General features: G+C 42.3%; 3 protein-coding genes across 3 annotated transcripts; 1 reads left to right on the forward strand and 2 right to left on the reverse strand.

Annotated features, from left to right (window-relative positions):
- The first annotated feature begins 29 nt into the window (after positions 1-29).
- LOC144525995 (uncharacterized) lies at positions 30-4,838 on the forward strand. Its single transcript, XM_078263114.1, has 8 exons — positions 30-361; positions 942-1,031; positions 1,157-1,236; positions 1,354-1,469; positions 1,602-1,699; positions 3,100-3,168; positions 3,271-3,329; positions 4,565-4,838. Exons 1-8 carry the CDS (start codon positions 170-172, stop codon positions 4,683-4,685), a joined length of 825 nt encoding a protein of 274 aa, XP_078119240.1. The 5' UTR covers positions 30-169; the 3' UTR covers positions 4,686-4,838.
- Positions 4,832-7,904, reverse strand: asnsd1 (asparagine synthetase domain containing 1). Its single transcript, XM_078263113.1, has 3 exons — positions 6,489-7,904; positions 6,071-6,252; positions 4,832-5,107 (listed from the first exon to the last, which is right to left on the reverse strand). Exons 1-3 carry the CDS (start codon positions 7,902-7,904, stop codon positions 4,861-4,863), a joined length of 1,845 nt encoding a protein of 614 aa, XP_078119239.1. The 3' UTR covers positions 4,832-4,860.
- On the reverse strand, positions 7,875-8,786 carry asdurf (ASNSD1 upstream open reading frame). The gene is made up of 4 exons (XM_078263115.1): positions 8,697-8,786; positions 8,389-8,442; positions 8,132-8,207; positions 7,875-7,965 (listed from the first exon to the last, which is right to left on the reverse strand). Exons 1-4 carry the CDS (start codon positions 8,769-8,771, stop codon positions 7,925-7,927), a joined length of 246 nt encoding a protein of 81 aa, XP_078119241.1. The 5' UTR covers positions 8,772-8,786; the 3' UTR covers positions 7,875-7,924.
- Between the last annotated feature and the right edge of the window lie 7,537 nt (positions 8,787-16,323).

The raw sequence follows: 16,323 nt of genomic DNA on the forward strand, positions 1-16,323 counted from the left end.
AAACTCAGGTTTCGCGTAGCTAGACTTCGGACTGGACGGCTAATCTCGCGAGAGGAGCCCAACCCTGGTCCGTGGAATGCTTCCACCATTCTCTCCACCAGCTTGCAATGTTAACCCTACCAGCTAACTGCGAGCAACTGAGCGGCGTTTCCACCGGTTCAGAGTTGAAATGAAGGCTGTGATTCTCGCCGCCGGGTACGGAACCAGGCTCCAGAGAGATGTAGCAGCCGACAGCAGCGGGAGGTTCGCTCACCTGGCTGGCACTGCCAAGCCGCTACTGCCGGTGGGACGCTGTGCCTTGATATCCCACTGGGTCCATGCGCTGACCGCCTCTGGCTCGGTGGACGGCATTTATGTTGTTGTAAGTAGCACAGTGTAGTCGGTGGTGGAAAGTAACTAAGTACGTTTAGTACCGTTCTTAAATGTTGAGGTACTTGTACTTTGAGTATTTTCATTTTGTACTACTTAATATTCCCCTACATTTCAGAGGGAAAAAAGACTTTTGACTCCTACATCTAACATGTATAGTTGCTTTACATATTTTAGTTTACAGACAAAACATACTGTATTGCATTGTTAAAATTGAACTACCCAACAGCAACAGTATATAAATCAGCCCATCACATAATTACTATTATCCTGTTTACATGTGATGCATCAATTATAATGATCCAATAATATGTTATGACACTTTAAAAGGAGCCATTCTGCATGAGTACTTTCTTTCATTACTGTTTATTACTATTTTGAGTAAATTTAGCATATAATACCATGTGTTTTAAGCCAATACAGACATGTTTGCATTAAGGACCAGGGCTGATGTATAAAGTAGTCAAAGCCTGATGTTCATCCCTAATATACAAGTCTAATAACCTTAACTATGAATGAATGACCCACTTTGTTCCTTTAATTGTCGCTCCCCACTGCTCTCCTCTCCACAGACCAACGCTGTTTACCATGCTGCATTTGAAGAGTGGGCATCACATTTCACAAATGTCAAGATTCTCAGCGATCAGACAAGAAGCAATGATGTAAATACAATGACATTGTTTTCACAGTATTTACTATTGTACCTATGTGACATGGGTTGGCCCTTAGAAAGTAGACTTTTTTTTTTTTTTAAATACCATCCTCTGACTCGAGCTTATTCCACCAGGGGCGTCTTGGTGCTGTGGCCTGCCTGCAACTTGCAGTAAAGCACTTCAACATAGAAGACCATGTCTTAGTAATTGGGGGGTAAGTTTAGTTGACTTAGTTAACATCAATACTACAAAGCAGAGTTGTTGTTAACGGGTGCAAATTCAAATCCCCGTTTCTGCCAAATTGACACAACTCCCTTTCCATCCATAACAGTGACACCCTCTTCAAAGAAGATTTTAGCCTCGGGAAAGTAAAAGAAAGGTTTTCTGACCTCCAAGCAAAGTGTGAGGACAGCTGTCTGGTGCTCTCGTACCAGTGCAAAGAGGAGGGTGAGTAAGAAATTAGGTTTTAAGCACAACCCCTATGGAAGCTGTCAGGTAAGGGAGTGAATCTCATCCTGAAATGTCAAACGTGGCTTGGCCTCACGCTCAAAATGAGTTCTGTATTGTGTGTCTTTACAGAAACTCCTAAATACGGGATATTGGAAGTAGACAGTGATCTTCGGGTCCTCTGTATGAAGGAGAAACCTCTTCCTTCTGAGACAAAGTCGAGGAGAGCAGTAAGTTCACTATAAACACTGAACAAAGCCAATAATGCCTGTCCACATGGATATAAAAGATCTTTAAAGTCACGGCAGAACAAGGGGAGAGCCACCTGAAATTTTACTTACATCATGAGAATAATGGGTTTACCAACCAGATCCTCTGTCCCTACCAAGGGGGTAAGCTTCTCCTCAGACCGCGTAGCTCCTATGGCGCCATTTTGATGCTACCAAGCCATCACCTCCCGTTAGCATCCCATTGACTGCCATTCATTTTGACGTCACTTTGACAGCAAATAACTTTACATCTGAAGCGTTTAAAGACTCTATTTGTCCATTGTTTATTTCTAAAGAAACACGACAATGTATAAAAGGCACCATTACCTTGTACCTCACGTTATGGCTCCGTAGCAGACGTTTTTGTAAAAAATAGGCTAACGATAGTGTCATAACCACGGGACTTACTGTCACATAGTAGAGGAATTACCGTATAGTACAGGAGAAGCTCGCAGGCAGTTTGGACTTCCATTAGCTGTTTAAGTGTAATTATTAATGTTAACTAGCATTTTAGTTAGCAATAATTAGCCTGTGGCTATGTTATCTCCTTACATATACCTACGCTCTCCGTCTCTGCAAGATTGGGAATGATTGAGATTTCTCTTGGCACAGCTACCAGAAGACTTACAACTTTCAGACAGGTTGCTCACGTCACTTTTACATCGTCTCTCTCAGTTGGAGGCTGCGCAGTAACGCTCAGCCATCACCGGAAAAGTGCTTCTAATGGCCTTCACTGGTCTCCGTCCAGAGCAACGGGATCTGTTGGTCCATTATATATATATATATGTAGGTCAATGGTCCCTATGGTGAAATCAGAAAGTATCAGGACAATGACACATTTTTGTTTGCGTCATCATATAATACTATATTGTTCTTCAAAAGAAATTAAAGACTAAAGGCCTCTTAGCTCCAATTAGGGAGTGTTGACATCTACATCAGATGGGTTGTAACCCTTCCTTAGTCGCCTGATTTATCAAGAATAGATAAAGTCATATTTAATCTTTGTTGCAAACCCTTCTCAGTGATTGGCTAATGTTTTAGACAGCAGACCTCTGGTATCTTTCCTAATGGCTGCAGTCTTCATTCAGTTTGGCTTGGGAGTTTCAGGGTAATTTTAGCTTCAGCTAATACACAAACATCACTTTGATTGTCAACAACATTTAGCTCATCGGCCATAAAGACTGTCTGTTTAGGATCATTGTCCTAAAAAATAGGCAGCTTTTATGAAAAAAAAAAAAAGGGAGTTCTGAGTCCTACACTGCTCACCAATTATGGATATCATTGTAATATAGATGTGTGAAGGTTACTGGTATTTTGGATGCTTACAAACACTTAGCTGATCATTCCGATTTGTTTTTCAGTGTCCCTGTTTTTACGTGTTTTCAAAGAAAAGCATTCCTCTGTTGGATGCCTTCCTTGAGGAAAAGAAGGTACATTTAATAATAATCAAAAGCCCCACATGTAAAGTGAATTAAGAGTAAAAAAATCCACATCCATAATCCACTATTATGCTGAACTTTTTCTTTCCATAGGAAGCTCCTCTTGATAAGAAAGATGCCCCAGGAAACTTTGTGTCTTGGCTCATTCCAAGGTAATTTCTGCTGGACCCTGGAGAGTTATCTAAGTCATGTTGTAATCCTGCTTTGTGCCAGGCAGCTGCTTCTTCACTGTGATCACAGAATGGGATTTGGGCGACTCTTAGCCCCAATTTCCACCAACTGCGTAACGGCTGCGGATCTGCTCCGGAACAGTGGCGGAGTCATTAGGTTTCCATTAAAGTCAATGTGTGGATTTCCACTGACTGCAGAACGGCTGCGTTCCGACTCCGTCCCAGCTGGAGAGCTCTGCAGCAATTCAGCACAGGGCAGATAGTGCGGGACAGGAAGTCGAGCACAGAAGCAAAGTAAAACATCCGGTTGATTTTCAAAATAAAATACACCGTACTCACGGCGTATCAGATTCCCTGCACTACACCTTGAAAACGTCATAACCAGTCCTTTCAGAAAAAACGCGATTATGTGATCGCATAATTCAATGCATAATCAGCCAAAGTCCTTATATTTATGCGGGGGCCGCATTTTTTCAAATACGCCACACTTTCGCCACATAAATTGCGGATTTCCGCGCAAAATACGCGGGGCTTGCATGGATAATCCCCGCATTTTCGTTGCAAAAAAGTCACATATATCTGAGCAGAAAGTTGAAAAATGTTGCGTTAACTTCACACAAGAGCAGCCATTTTCCTCTGTTGCCATGGGAACGTTATGAAGTGACGTAATTACGCGACATGAACATCATCGAAAAGCTGCAAACCCCGCGATGAAGCCGCGATGAAACAGCAGTTTTTGCAAGTTCCCGCAATTTCATCGCATAAAATTGCAGAAATATCCCTCATATTCCATCGCATTTTTTAAGAAAACGTGCTGCATAATCAAGGATTTTTGCCCGCAACAATCACAAAAAAACCTCTGAATTTTTCTGGAAGGACTGCGTAATGGGCGGAGACAGGCCCGAAACAAACTGCTGTTGGTTTTGTGGTTCCGTTTATAGAAACTACATCCTGTTATATCGCGAGATCTCGTGGGTTCCTCGTGACTACAGCTGTCAGTCATGGCCGCAGCCGTAGCGCAAAAAATTCGGACCTGGTGGGTATCGACGGACGGCGGAGCCGATCTGCAGCCGTTCCACAGTTGGTGGAAATCCGGCGTTATATTTGTCATACATGTAAAATGATGTAGCTACTCGGCTAAAACGAATACACGTTTTAAAACAATGTGTCAGTGTATATCACAATAAATATGTTTTGTTTCTTTCCCCCCCTTTCAGGAAGCCAGTATACATTCATCCGATTTCTGGGCGTTTCGATGTTGGAAACTTGCCTTCCTATATTGAATGTGATCTTTACTTCAGAAAACAACTTCAAGATGGCAGGTCTTACATGGTGTAGAGGAAACCCCATATTTATTATACCATGCTAAAACATGATCCAAGACCAGCACAGATCAAATGGCCAAATTCAAGACTCTGTCAATTAAGAATTGTAACTGTAAATGAGCCTTTAAATAATGTTTGTAATTTCATAATGAATATTTTTTCTATTATCTTCAATACCAACAATTTGTCTACTCGGCGAGGAGTCTCGTGCATTTGTCAGAGGCCTTTTCACGGTGGTCCTCCATCTTTGCGATGCGGGAGCCAAACTGCATGGCTCTCTTGGGCAGGACTGCTGATTGGCCGAGGCCCAGCTGCTTTGCTGCGAGTCTCAGGAGGAGTTTCTCCCCGACGCCCCGAGGAAGCGACAGGTCGGCCTTCTCCCACACGGGCAGGGAATTCAAGAAGCTCACCACGTCCTCATCCAAGTAGGGGAATCTGCAGATGCCAGAGTTATTTTTGTCAGATACTCTCTTTTCTAATTTCTCTCATGTTATAATCTGAAAATTGGTAAGAAAGGTGTAATTTGTCCCATGCTAGCAGGCTCAACAAAGCTACCAGATGCACGAGCGTGAGAAAGCAGATTTCAATCAAACCGTCTGTAAACGCCCACACAGACCTGTAGGGCTGGGTACCATATTTACTACATACTTTTTAGGCATTGACCCAACTGTCTTGTCATTCAATACCATTCAATAATGGCCTGAACAAACTCGCCATTTTTTAATAGTTTAGCCAGCTGTGTTTTTTTTGCTGCCTCCAGCTTCTTTTGAAACTAAATGTGTCTTCTGGCAACAACACACCTTCGACGTTCTGTGTGTCGCATTAGGTCACAGCAGTTTACTGCGGCGCCGCTATGACGACCAGCCACGCTGAGGCGGTACTAAAATCTGCAATGGAAAACGGACGCACAGTGTGTCGAGGCGAGGCGAGCAGGTACCATGTAATGGAAAAACGCCATAAGTGAAGCTTGAACGGGCGAGACGTGGGTGTGAAGGGCTTTAAAATGAATACTGCTCATCTGACTTGGATAGAAACTAAGAAGAAAAGATGTAATTACAAATACTTAGCATGTATGTAGCAATGTGCCAACAAAGTCCGTGAAGAAGAAAACCGCAAGCTACGATTTGTAAACACCACACAATTTTTTATCTTAAAATTTGTGAGGAGGATACGAGAACACGAGACATTTTGGTGAGAAACACTCAATTTAAACAGAACTTGCTTTAATAAAAGAAAACCTCAAAGGGCACCTTAAATGATGGTGTAAAAGTGTTTTGCTGGGGGGAAAAAACAAAAAAACTTGCGAGTTTTAACTGTTGCACAGACAAAATATGCAATTTTAAAACACTTTTGGTTGTGGATAACATGTGATGGGTACTTGAAACCAATACCACTTACCTAGCCTCTTTCCCATGGTCCCCTATCACTCTGTCATCCCTGCCCAAATTCCTGGAAGGGATCCTGGCCAGCTCCATGGCCAGTTCCTGGACCAGTCCCTCGTGTCCAGACATCATAAATCGGACTCGGTGTCTGGAGTAACCGGCTAGCTGCTCATCGGCTCCTATTCCTGTCAAAATGACCTGCGGGCATGAAGCGGCAACGCAGAAAAGCACGTCAGTGTGGTTGTTGAAGATTGTGAAACATCTATTAAATATCAACTTATTTTTGTTTTTATTAATTGTAAGGGGGGGAAAAAAATGGCATTTGTGACTTGTTATTTCATTGTGACCCTACGGTTTACGCCTAAAGCACTCAGACCAGTAAACATTTAAAAAGAGCTCAGAAGTCTGTGCAAAATTTGGTGTTGGAACTTCACCCTTGCTGATGATGTGAAGGCTCTCTGGTCCCCGTCCTGCGTGGTGGACCCCGTCCCTCTTGCTGCAAACCACACAGCACATCCAATGCTGTCGTCCATCACCGTGGCCAGCGGATGCACCAAATGACAAATGCGCTCCTGGCGGACTGTCTGCAGCTCCTCCTTCGTTACGTCGATTTCCACAAAGTTCCATCTTCTTTCAGGATTCAAGTCTTGTAATTCCTTGAGACCGGCTTTTCCAGTGATCCGGTCTGGAACATCAAAGGCGCTGGAGGTTTGGTAATCTGCTCCATCAGTCTTAAAACCCGTGGGTTTATTTTTGTGCTTCCCAGGTTTCTTTGCGGGCTCTTTCTGCTTCTTTGGCACCTGTAGTTTGAACGCTACATTGAGAAGATCTATCGGTCGATGAGCAGGTATGTGACGGTCAGCTAAGGCAGCCAGGACCATTGAATCGATACCTCCTGAAAAAAGTATGGCAACACTAGCATTGTCGTTAGGAGGAGGGGGACCGTCTTGTGCCCCGAACGGCAGAGATTGAACACGTCGTCTTACTGCCTCACTGAGAACATCAATAAGACGGTTCACCTCATCGTTTTTCTCTTTGCTTGCGAGCATCTGCTCCAGATTCTTAACACATTGATGTGAGTTTGAAAGGCTTTCTTTCTCATTTAATGACTTTGGGATGGATGTGTTAAGAGGGCAAACAGGTGAGGTGAGTACCAGGCCTGACGGGTTCATCACAGCAGTGCAGCCGCTGGGGACAGACTCCAATATGGTTTCACTGCAGCTGGAGGCAAGATCATTTCCTCCATGAGCCCAAGGATGAAGCTCAAACGTCACAGAGCCAGCTTCTGTAACTGCCTTCAGGTCAATCCGGTACACACCGGCTGCTGGGACTTCTTGCCAAGCAGACTGACCAGGTCCAGAACTCTGGGCTGCTACAGAAGTCAGGGTCAAGGCATTGACTGCCGCATCAAATTTCCACAGCAAACTCCGCCTACCAAGGAAGTCTCTGCCAAACCAGAGGTAGTCCCCAGCCTTTTGGTAGTAAACAAACGCCCACGGCCCCCGTACAGCAGAGAGGAGGGAAAGAATCTTTGAAGGGCTGTCGCAGGATGATAGCCGCTGAGAGAGAACAGCAGTGTCATTTTCCTCTGGCATCACCGGGACGCCTCCAAATATCTCCCCGTTCCACACCAGGACATTTCCAGTGTTGTCTTGAAAGGGCTGAGGTGTGAGAATGCCTCTCATGTGAAGAACATGAGCAGAGAAGAAACACCGATAGCTGGGATTTGTGCCTCTAACTGTGAGATCCCGGCTCAAGTTGGGCCCTCTTCTTTTCAAATGTTCATCAAGTGTTTTGTCCCACTCAAAGTGAGTGGACGACAGACTCAACAGACAAAAGATGCCACACATTGTTGTGGTAAGGGTCCGTCTTACATATCCTGCAGATCCTTTTTCATGTTATCCAGTTCCTCTGGAGACAGAAAATATCATCCGTTATGTTCACCTACAATATGATGCGTTATGATCACATTTTATTTGTACAGCTTCAGTTATTAATCAATGTGACAGACAGCTACCAGCTAGTTTATGTATTAAAAATGACATGTATTCACTTAAACGTACAGTTCTGAACTTACTTTTGCATGAACCCAGTGTCTGACTTCTGTCTGCTAAGAAGAATATGTTACTGTTCCTCTGCTGGATGTAGACTTTCTGGGACAAATACATACAAAATGTACATTAATACATACAGAAATGCACGGTCCTGAGAAAATAAATATATATATATATATATACACACACACACACACACTTTAGACACTTTTCTAGAGATACATCTTACAACACTGAACAAATAAGTTTAACTAAGAAGGTTACTTATTAAGGTACTCACCCTGTTTTTCTTCAGATTGGAGAGCTCGTCCACTACAACCTTCTGCTCCTTGATCTGCAAGTTAGCAACACGATTTATTTCACTGACCTGAGAAAATGGAAACTCTTCAGGCAACAATTTAAAATGACTCATAGACAAGTAGCTTGTGGAAAAGAGTCCTCGGAGTCCGTATATTTACACATGAACGTACATTATTCCAATGTTATCCCAACATTCACATTTGCTACCGTTACCAGCTAGCTAACGCAATATGCGTGGCTATTAGCTAAGTTAGCTACCAGCAACATGTTGCGGCTAACGCTACTAACCTTTCTGTTCAATTCCTCCTTATGTGCAGACTGTCCTTCAAAATTGTCGTCGTTATCTCGACTTTTCGAAGACATTTTGGTGAGGTTTTGTATAATAATGTTGAAGCTAGCTAACCTCAGCGAGTGTGGTGTAAACCATAGACAGTATAGTGTAAACACATGCTCAACAGCTTTGAAAGCTTCTCCGGGTGGCGAAATTTTTTTTGCAGGATGGTAGGGGAAGAACCCACCTTACTCTCCTTCTGAATGGCTAGTACTCGTTGCCTGCTCTGGTGGGATTGGTTATGTTTAGACAAGAGGAGTGGGATTGGTTATGGTTAGGGTAAGAATGTCAGGGTTAGCCAATCAGGGATGAGTTCCCTCATGAATATTCATGAAGCTTCCCCTACTATCCTGCAAAAACAAAAAAACTCGATCTGTCCAGGTGGGCCTTTACTGCCCCCTGGAGGTTGGCGGTTGATACTTACTATTATTAGGCTGTATATTTATTTTAAGACTATTCTCGTTTTAAAGCCACCACATTACAACAAATTATTGCGCTATTTATTTATTTATTTATTTTTACAAAAATAATACAATTTTAATGTGTTAATTTTAGTGTAGATTAATTAAAACAAAATAAAGTCTCTTAAGAAAATAGACAACATAGGCCTACATAACATTTGTTGGAGTTGTCTTTGATTCAGTCATCATCTAGCTCCCATAACATAACAGATGTTTCCAGATATTTATTAAAAATATATATTTCGAGCAGTATAATTTAGGTCTCTTAGTACCTTATATCTCTGATGGGATAACAAAAAGGGCATTTTATGCTAAATATCAATGCGAACTGCAAAGTTCAGCATCACCATATAACTGATCTTACAGTCAAATTCTAAACATAGCCCACACTTTTGTAGAAGACGAATCACCCTTTTGACTACATGTTCACATCGTTCTCCTTTCTTTGTTTCATGTAATCAGCTGTCCCAGGTCCCTTCTGAAAACACCACTGTGTTAGTCCTTTAGAGCCTTTTAGTTTGTACACTCATGACAACCCAACATTTGCAAAAACCTCCAACTTTCATCTGAGAGTTGTCGCTTGAGTATCTTAAAGTTTTAAAGGGGATGTGGTATGTTGTTCATTTATAGTAGTGTGTCTGTGTGTGCTTATGTGTTGTTGATGCGTTCTAATGTGTGTTTATGCACTTTTACCTGTCTACTTGTGTGATGTTTTTCTCATGCCATCAACCTGCCAGTATCTGGAATAGTGGTTGTGTCATTTTACTTGTCTATGCCTTTGTCTTTCTTGTTTTATGTGTATTTGTTGTATTGTTGTAGTGTATCTATTGTTTTAAGCCATCAACCTGCTAGGGACTGCAGATTAAAATGAGGCTGTATGGCTAAATCTGGCACATTTACATGTTGGACTCTGTACTCATGTTGATTAATGTGCGTTGTCCCTTTTAAATAAAGAAATTAAAAAAAAAGTTCCAAATTAAATATATTCTTTACAAATTTACAACTCAAAGTGTACATTAATGTCAAAGGAAATGATGGCCACGACCAATACTGGATTTTTTAGGCCAATAATCTGATAAAGCTATATTGGCCTATAGGGATTTCAAAAAAATATATAATCGCATAATATACGACAAATATGTGTACTGAGTAGCATATTTTAGAGTTGAAAAATAAACTGAATGACCTCAAACATAGCCTACCTATGGCTTTTCTGTTTGCCATGTCTCATTACTTATCGGCTGTCACATTTTCAGCTACTTTCTTACAATGTTATCAGAGTCCAAGTGAACACCATTTTTTCCATACCTGTTTTATCCTGTTAAGGGTCACGGTGGAGGGATGGATGCTATCCCAGAATGCACTGAGCAAGAGGCGGGGTGCAACCATGGATAGGTCTATCACAGCGCTAACATAAAGTATACAGTATAGACAAGGGCAAACACAGTCACACCTGCATTTACTAGACACAAGCACTCCACCAAACCTGCAAGTCATTGTGCTGAGACCAATGACTGTATATATTTTTTTCAGTCTATGGCTGAGACGGAAACAAACACAGTCACGCTAGTCAATTCCAGTCATATGTATTTCATCCCCATGTTGCTGTTTTCCAAGATGGAAAAATGGACTCAGATGATGAGGGTAATGAGGAAATCAACCCTGTTGTGGAGGAAAATCACACGGCTGCGTAGGAACAAAGATCCGGAATTAACTGCAGAAATCACTGATGTAATTGGAGTCATTTCAAAACCCCCTAAAGCTACTGTACAGAGGTACATTTGAACAAGTCTACTTAAACACAGCAGTGCTTTGAGCTAAACAATTTTTTATTTAACCTTTATTTATCCAGGTAAGTCGATTGATAACAACTTCTCATTTGCAACGACGACATGATCACATTCACACAATTCTACATTCATACCTGGAAGCTGCCCAGTACAACCACAGTCTGATCTGCTGGACACTGAGCAGCTCCACTGGAGCCGTTGGGGTTAAGGGCCTTGCTCAAGGGCACCTCAGTGGTGGTAATGAGGGAGGGACAAGTGCTGCTCATTCACTTTCCTCACCCAGATTTTTCCTGCCGGTCTGGGGATTGAACCGGCGACCTCCTGGTCCCAAGGTTCTTTAACCTTTAGGCCACCACTGTCCTAAATGTTAACATTGTGACGGCCAGTGGCGATTTTAGACCCTTTTTTAGGGTGCCTCAAGGGGGGTTAACACTTTTGCAAGGCACTGTATCCGTGTCACATTCTCGGGGCTGAGCCCCCCTAAACGTCTGATCTTAGAATTGCCCCGGGTGACTGCCCAGAGCCTGTTGTCTTGTGCCTGGTTACTGTTTTCTGTCTTGTGCACTTGCAGGTCTGAGGCTGAGGTGCTAACGACATGACTGGGAGCCCATGGCCAGTCCTCCCAGTCTATTTAACCCCAGAGACCAGTGTGCAGCGTTCTCTTCACCCAGCACCAGCATCAGTTCATCTTTATTTAGTTACTTCCTTGGTTAGACACTGGCAATGTTCACTGCATCCATACACCCTCATACACCACTGATCCTGACTACCTCATTGTTCACTGCATCCATACACCCTCATACACCACTGATCCTGACTACCTCGTTGTCTTTCTGTTTGTACTTTTACTTAATAAATGGCAGTTTGCTAATACTACGCTTGCTGTGCATCTCCCTCTTTTCGTTGTGGCCTGTGAGCTGGTCGTCACATTTCAATTCAATTTTAATTTATAGTGTCAAATCATAACAGAAGTTATCTCAGGACACTTTACAGATAGAGTAGGTCTAGACCACACTCTATAATTTACAGAGACCCAACAATTTCACTCTCAAGAGCTTGCAACTTCCTAAAACGTTATTGTGTGAACAGTTATCTTCATTTAATATTGTATGAGGCGTTTTCTTTGGCGGGGTGCAAATGTTCCACCAAAACAAGTTCCTTCCTGAGACTATTTAGCAGAGCCACCGTAACTGCGTCCGGAGCTTAGCGCCACCCAAGACGATTGTGATTGGTTAAAAGAAATGCCTATTCACCTATCCCAGAATGTATGTGTGGTGTAGCCGGACCTTACTCCGCAGCGCTGTGGAGATAGGTCTGGCAATGCGTGACCACATGTGGTACAATTCCATCAAAGAGATAGGCCTATTTAAGGGACCTGAGCTTCACTGGTCTGGCAGAGGCCAACAACCGGTGAAGAGAAATTACCCAGGATGACGCAATTGTTGATCTTGCTCCAGCGGTGGGTCAAGCACCCTTCGAACCTGCAGACAAACACACCTGTCTGAGCTCTCACGTTGGTTTGCTGCCCACTGAGCTGCAATGTTGTATTGATTAGAAACAGCTGTCAGATGTTTACCGTTTCATTCCCTGGAAGCAAGGGCTGTCATTTTGGGTTAGGTGTCCAGGTCATTACAGCCAGACAGTGATCTTTGATGTTTATAGTTCTCCGGTGGAGCTGACAGGCACACATCAAAGTCTTAGGCCCCGGGCAGCGGTAGATATCCACAGAAACAATAAGAGCACAACACTGTTATGTTCCAAAAATGGGTAAAGTGATAATTATAATCACTGTTTCTGGTGTTCTTTGGTCACTGAAATGTTTGGTCATCTTACTGTGTCCCTGCCATGAGATTTTGGGAGACCTCAAGGGCTCAGCCTCAGTTATTCCAGCTAAATATTGATGAAATTGCTGAACCAAGGGAGCTGTACTAAATACCCTCTGGCTTTATTGCAACAAGGTCTAAGAGCTCAGCACAAATAAAGGAACAGAATCCCTGCATGAAAAATAGATGAATTATCTGATTCAGCCTCATGTACACCATCCTACAGGTGAGATTTCACACCCTCCTTCCACCTCCATTCCTTCTTTAGCTGTGGCTTTGTGAGTGTCACACAGCTTAGGGCCCCAGGAGGCAAGTCATTATCATATTTTTGTCCTGGAAGTACAAATATAGCTGACGTAAACACAGCTTGTTGTTCCACAGCTGGGCTGAAAAAGGATCCCGTCAGGGACGGACATACCTGCAGGTCGCATGGCCACAAAATGACACAGCAGCCGTCTGACCGCTGATGACAGGTAACTGAGCCAGGCTGACACACTGGCCCACTAATAGTGCGGCTGGTAATCTGTTTGTACCAGCTCAATGTATGCAGACTTTCAAACGACTGAGCGCTCTCTGTGATCCTTGAATAGATCACAAAAGGATAGAAGTGCCTATTGTCATCATATAGGCTCAAAATATGTGCTTATGTTCCTTGTTAGCGTCAATTTTGCTTCCTCACAGGATGAGATGGCACCGAGCAGGTTTTGTTGCTCCAAAAAGAAACTAGTGCTTTGTATATCTTTTTTTAACATCTACATGTGCAAAAATAATAATAAGCCCATTTATTAGTAGGCATGCAGCCATATGAGTTTTCAAATATATTTGTGGTACTACATGCAAAAATATAGTGATCATATGTAGATCATGACTACATAACCACCCTAGGTGCTGGTTGGCTAGAAAAGGGTCACATATTAAAGGCTAAACACAGGGCCGGATTAACCCCATAAAGGGGCCCATAGGCAAAAATGAGCTGTGCCCCTGAGTGACACCTGCTTTCTCCCCCTCTCTGTGCATTGTGTATGTATTGTGCTGTGTTTCCACTGTATGGTATGGCTCTGCTTAACGCACTTTTTAGCTTTTTTGGTAGCTTAGTAGTTTTCTCTTTCCGTTTTCCACTGCAGATAGTACCCCCTCAGTATAGGCAGGATTCTCAGCTGATTGCCATATAGGACCTTTAATGGTACATTTGTGAATGTTGTACCTTAAAGAACTAGATTGTACCTTCACTATTACTTTATTTATGATAATGTACCTTTTCAAAGGGTACCTATATGTACCTTTCAGCATGAATAATTCATTGTGTACCCTTTTCTTTGGAAAGGGACTTATTTGTACTCAGCTGGAGACATGTTTGTACCTTTGATGGTAAATTCATGAAATTTGTACCTTAAAGAACTTAATTGTACCCTCACTGTACCTTTATTTCTGAGAGTGTAGCAACGTCGTGTGATACTGCCATGACATCATCTTGAACGCGACATTCGCCGAATCCTTTCGCCGGCAACCAAACAGAGGAATGTCTGCACTTCATCATTTGTTCGGCGGAGTATTCGGCCCAGTAACTTCCTGCAGTATTCGCTGGGTATCTGCCAAACTCATGGTGATGCCATGTTATTTTTATGGGTTTTTTTTTTTTATGGATTTAAAAACGCAAGACATAACGTGTTAATTTGGGAGGTTAAGAGGTGCTGGTAGGTGGATTGTGTTCACTTTAGACAGAGCCAGGCTAGCTGTTTCCTCGTTTCCTGTCTGTCCAGTCCAAATAAACGCCCAAAACAAATCCTTTGAGAATAGACATGAGCTTTCAGTGGTGACATTAGACACTGGGGGTCCCACTGAGCTGATAACAGCCTTTTTAAAGTACAGTGTACAGTTAAAAGAAACATAATAGCCATTGTTTATTACTTTTATGGATGCGGGCCAAGGAGCCCTCTTCCATGCAGCCTGTAATTATAGCTGTGATTCTGCTCTGTTGACATAGCTGGACAAATGCAAGTCATCCAAATGTGTGATTTGTACACAATTTGTCTTTGTTAACTGCCAAGCTCTATTGCAACAGCCCTTTGGTAAACAGCTTTACCAGGTCAAGGCAATAAGGACGGTCTCTGTTACCAAAATGTTTGAAACATTCATCTTTTGTTTGTGTTGTGTGGCATCAAATGGACAGGCGAGTTCAGTTAATCTTTACATTTTGCAATCTCTTTGTTCTCTTCTGTTGTTTGACCATAGTTTATTAGTGACATAGTAATGGTAAAAATCTGAACAAAATGCAGTCTGAATCTCACTGACTCAAAAGGACCATATAGTTGTAACTCTGTAACAGTCAGTCAGTACTTAAGTGTAAATTTGTACTACTTCTAGCCCACTTTACTACTTGAGTATGTTCTTTTTATGCCACTTCAAACTATTATTCCACAAAATTTCGAGAGACAAATATTGTAATTTTTACTTCATTTATTTACATTTAAATAATTTTATTTTGCAGAATAAGATTTCACATATAAAACATTTTATAAGGAAGGATGTAGATCGTCAAGGACCCCAAAATCAACACAAATTAGACCACAGACCCCTTTTTGATAAGATTTTGTCCCAGGGTCCCCATCTGATAGGAGTTTTGTTACAGAAAGTGTATGACACCAATGACCAAAATATGTATACATATTCTGTCATTGTGTTGCTTATAAATGGAATTTTAGTAAAAATAAATGATTTCCCTTTGTGCTGCATGGCGAAACCCCCTCAAGGACCCCTAGGGGTCCCCGGACCCTACTTTGGGAACCACTAACCTAGATTAAACTACCTAACAGCATATGCAAGTATGCCGTTAGCTCCACCATGACCAACTACAATAGTAAAATGCTACTTATGACTACATGCTACACATGAATGCATCAGTAATAACATTCAAATGATACAGTATGTTATAATACAACCCTCTCAGGTGGCAGCTTTCTGCATAACAAGTGCTTTATCCTCTCAGTACATTTTTTTTCCATCAACACTTTTGTGCTTCTGTGTAAGTAAGATTTTGAATGGAGGACGTGTAATGGAGTATTTTTACATTGTGAAATTGCTGTGAATATGTGGTGGAAGCAACCACTGCAGTGAGTAAGCAGACACACAACCTGACAACAGAAGGCCTTTAGAAGATGTGGCTCGGCCAGCTGACATGTTCATGTTGTGATAAAGTGATCATCTTTGTAGAACACAGCTCTGGGTCAGGTCTTGATTGGAGTCCAACTGTTGCACAGAAAAGAAACTTACACGTGCACACACACACACACACACACACACACACACACACACACACACACACACACACACACACACACAGTGCGTTTCACTATCTTTGTGAGGACCCGTCATTGACATAATGCATTACCTAGCCCCTTACCCTAACCTTAACCATCACAACTAAATGCCTAACCTTAACCCTTACCCTCACCATAACCAGAACCTAATTCTAACCCTAATCCTAAAACCAAGTCTTAACCCTCAAACAGA

Source organism: Sander vitreus, chromosome 11, assembly GCF_031162955.1.
Source record: "Sander vitreus isolate 19-12246 chromosome 11, sanVit1, whole genome shotgun sequence".
In the NCBI taxonomy this organism is placed as follows: Eukaryota; Metazoa; Chordata; class Actinopteri; order Perciformes; family Percidae; genus Sander; species Sander vitreus.

What these genes read in the sequence shown, in the direction of transcription:
- LOC144525995 (XM_078263114.1), top strand. Translation starts at nt 170, where the DNA reads ATGAAGGCTGTGATTCTCGCCGCCGGGTACGGAACCAGGCTCCAGAGA. An exon ending in CATGTCTTAGTAATTGGGGG is followed by an intron (nt 1,237 to 1,353) that starts GTAAGTTTAGTT and finishes CATCCATAACAG; the next exon opens with TGACACCCTCTTCAAAGAAG. An exon ending in GTACCAGTGCAAAGAGGAGG is followed by an intron (nt 1,470 to 1,601) that starts GTGAGTAAGAAA and finishes GTGTCTTTACAG; the next exon opens with AAACTCCTAAATACGGGATA.
- asnsd1 (XM_078263113.1), bottom strand. Translation starts at nt 7,904, where the DNA reads ATGTGTGGCATCTTTTGTCTGTTGAGTCTGTCGTCCACTCACTTTGAG. An exon ending in CCTTCACATCATCAGCAAGG is followed by an intron (nt 6,253 to 6,488) that starts GTGAAGTTCCAA and finishes TCATGCCCGCAG; the next exon opens with GTCATTTTGACAGGAATAGG. An exon ending in GACCATGGGAAAGAGGCTAG is followed by an intron (nt 5,108 to 6,070) that starts GTAAGTGGTATT and finishes TGGCATCTGCAG; the next exon opens with ATTCCCCTACTTGGATGAGG.
- asdurf (XM_078263115.1), bottom strand. Translation starts at nt 8,771, where the DNA reads ATGTCTTCGAAAAGTCGAGATAACGACGACAATTTTGAAGGACAGTCT. An exon ending in AGGAGGAATTGAACAGAAAG is followed by an intron (nt 8,443 to 8,696) that starts GTTAGTAGCGTT and finishes GCTAACTTGCAG; the next exon opens with ATCAAGGAGCAGAAGGTTGT. An exon ending in CCAATCTGAAGAAAAACAGG is followed by an intron (nt 8,208 to 8,388) that starts GTGAGTACCTTA and finishes TATTTGTCCCAG; the next exon opens with AAAGTCTACATCCAGCAGAG.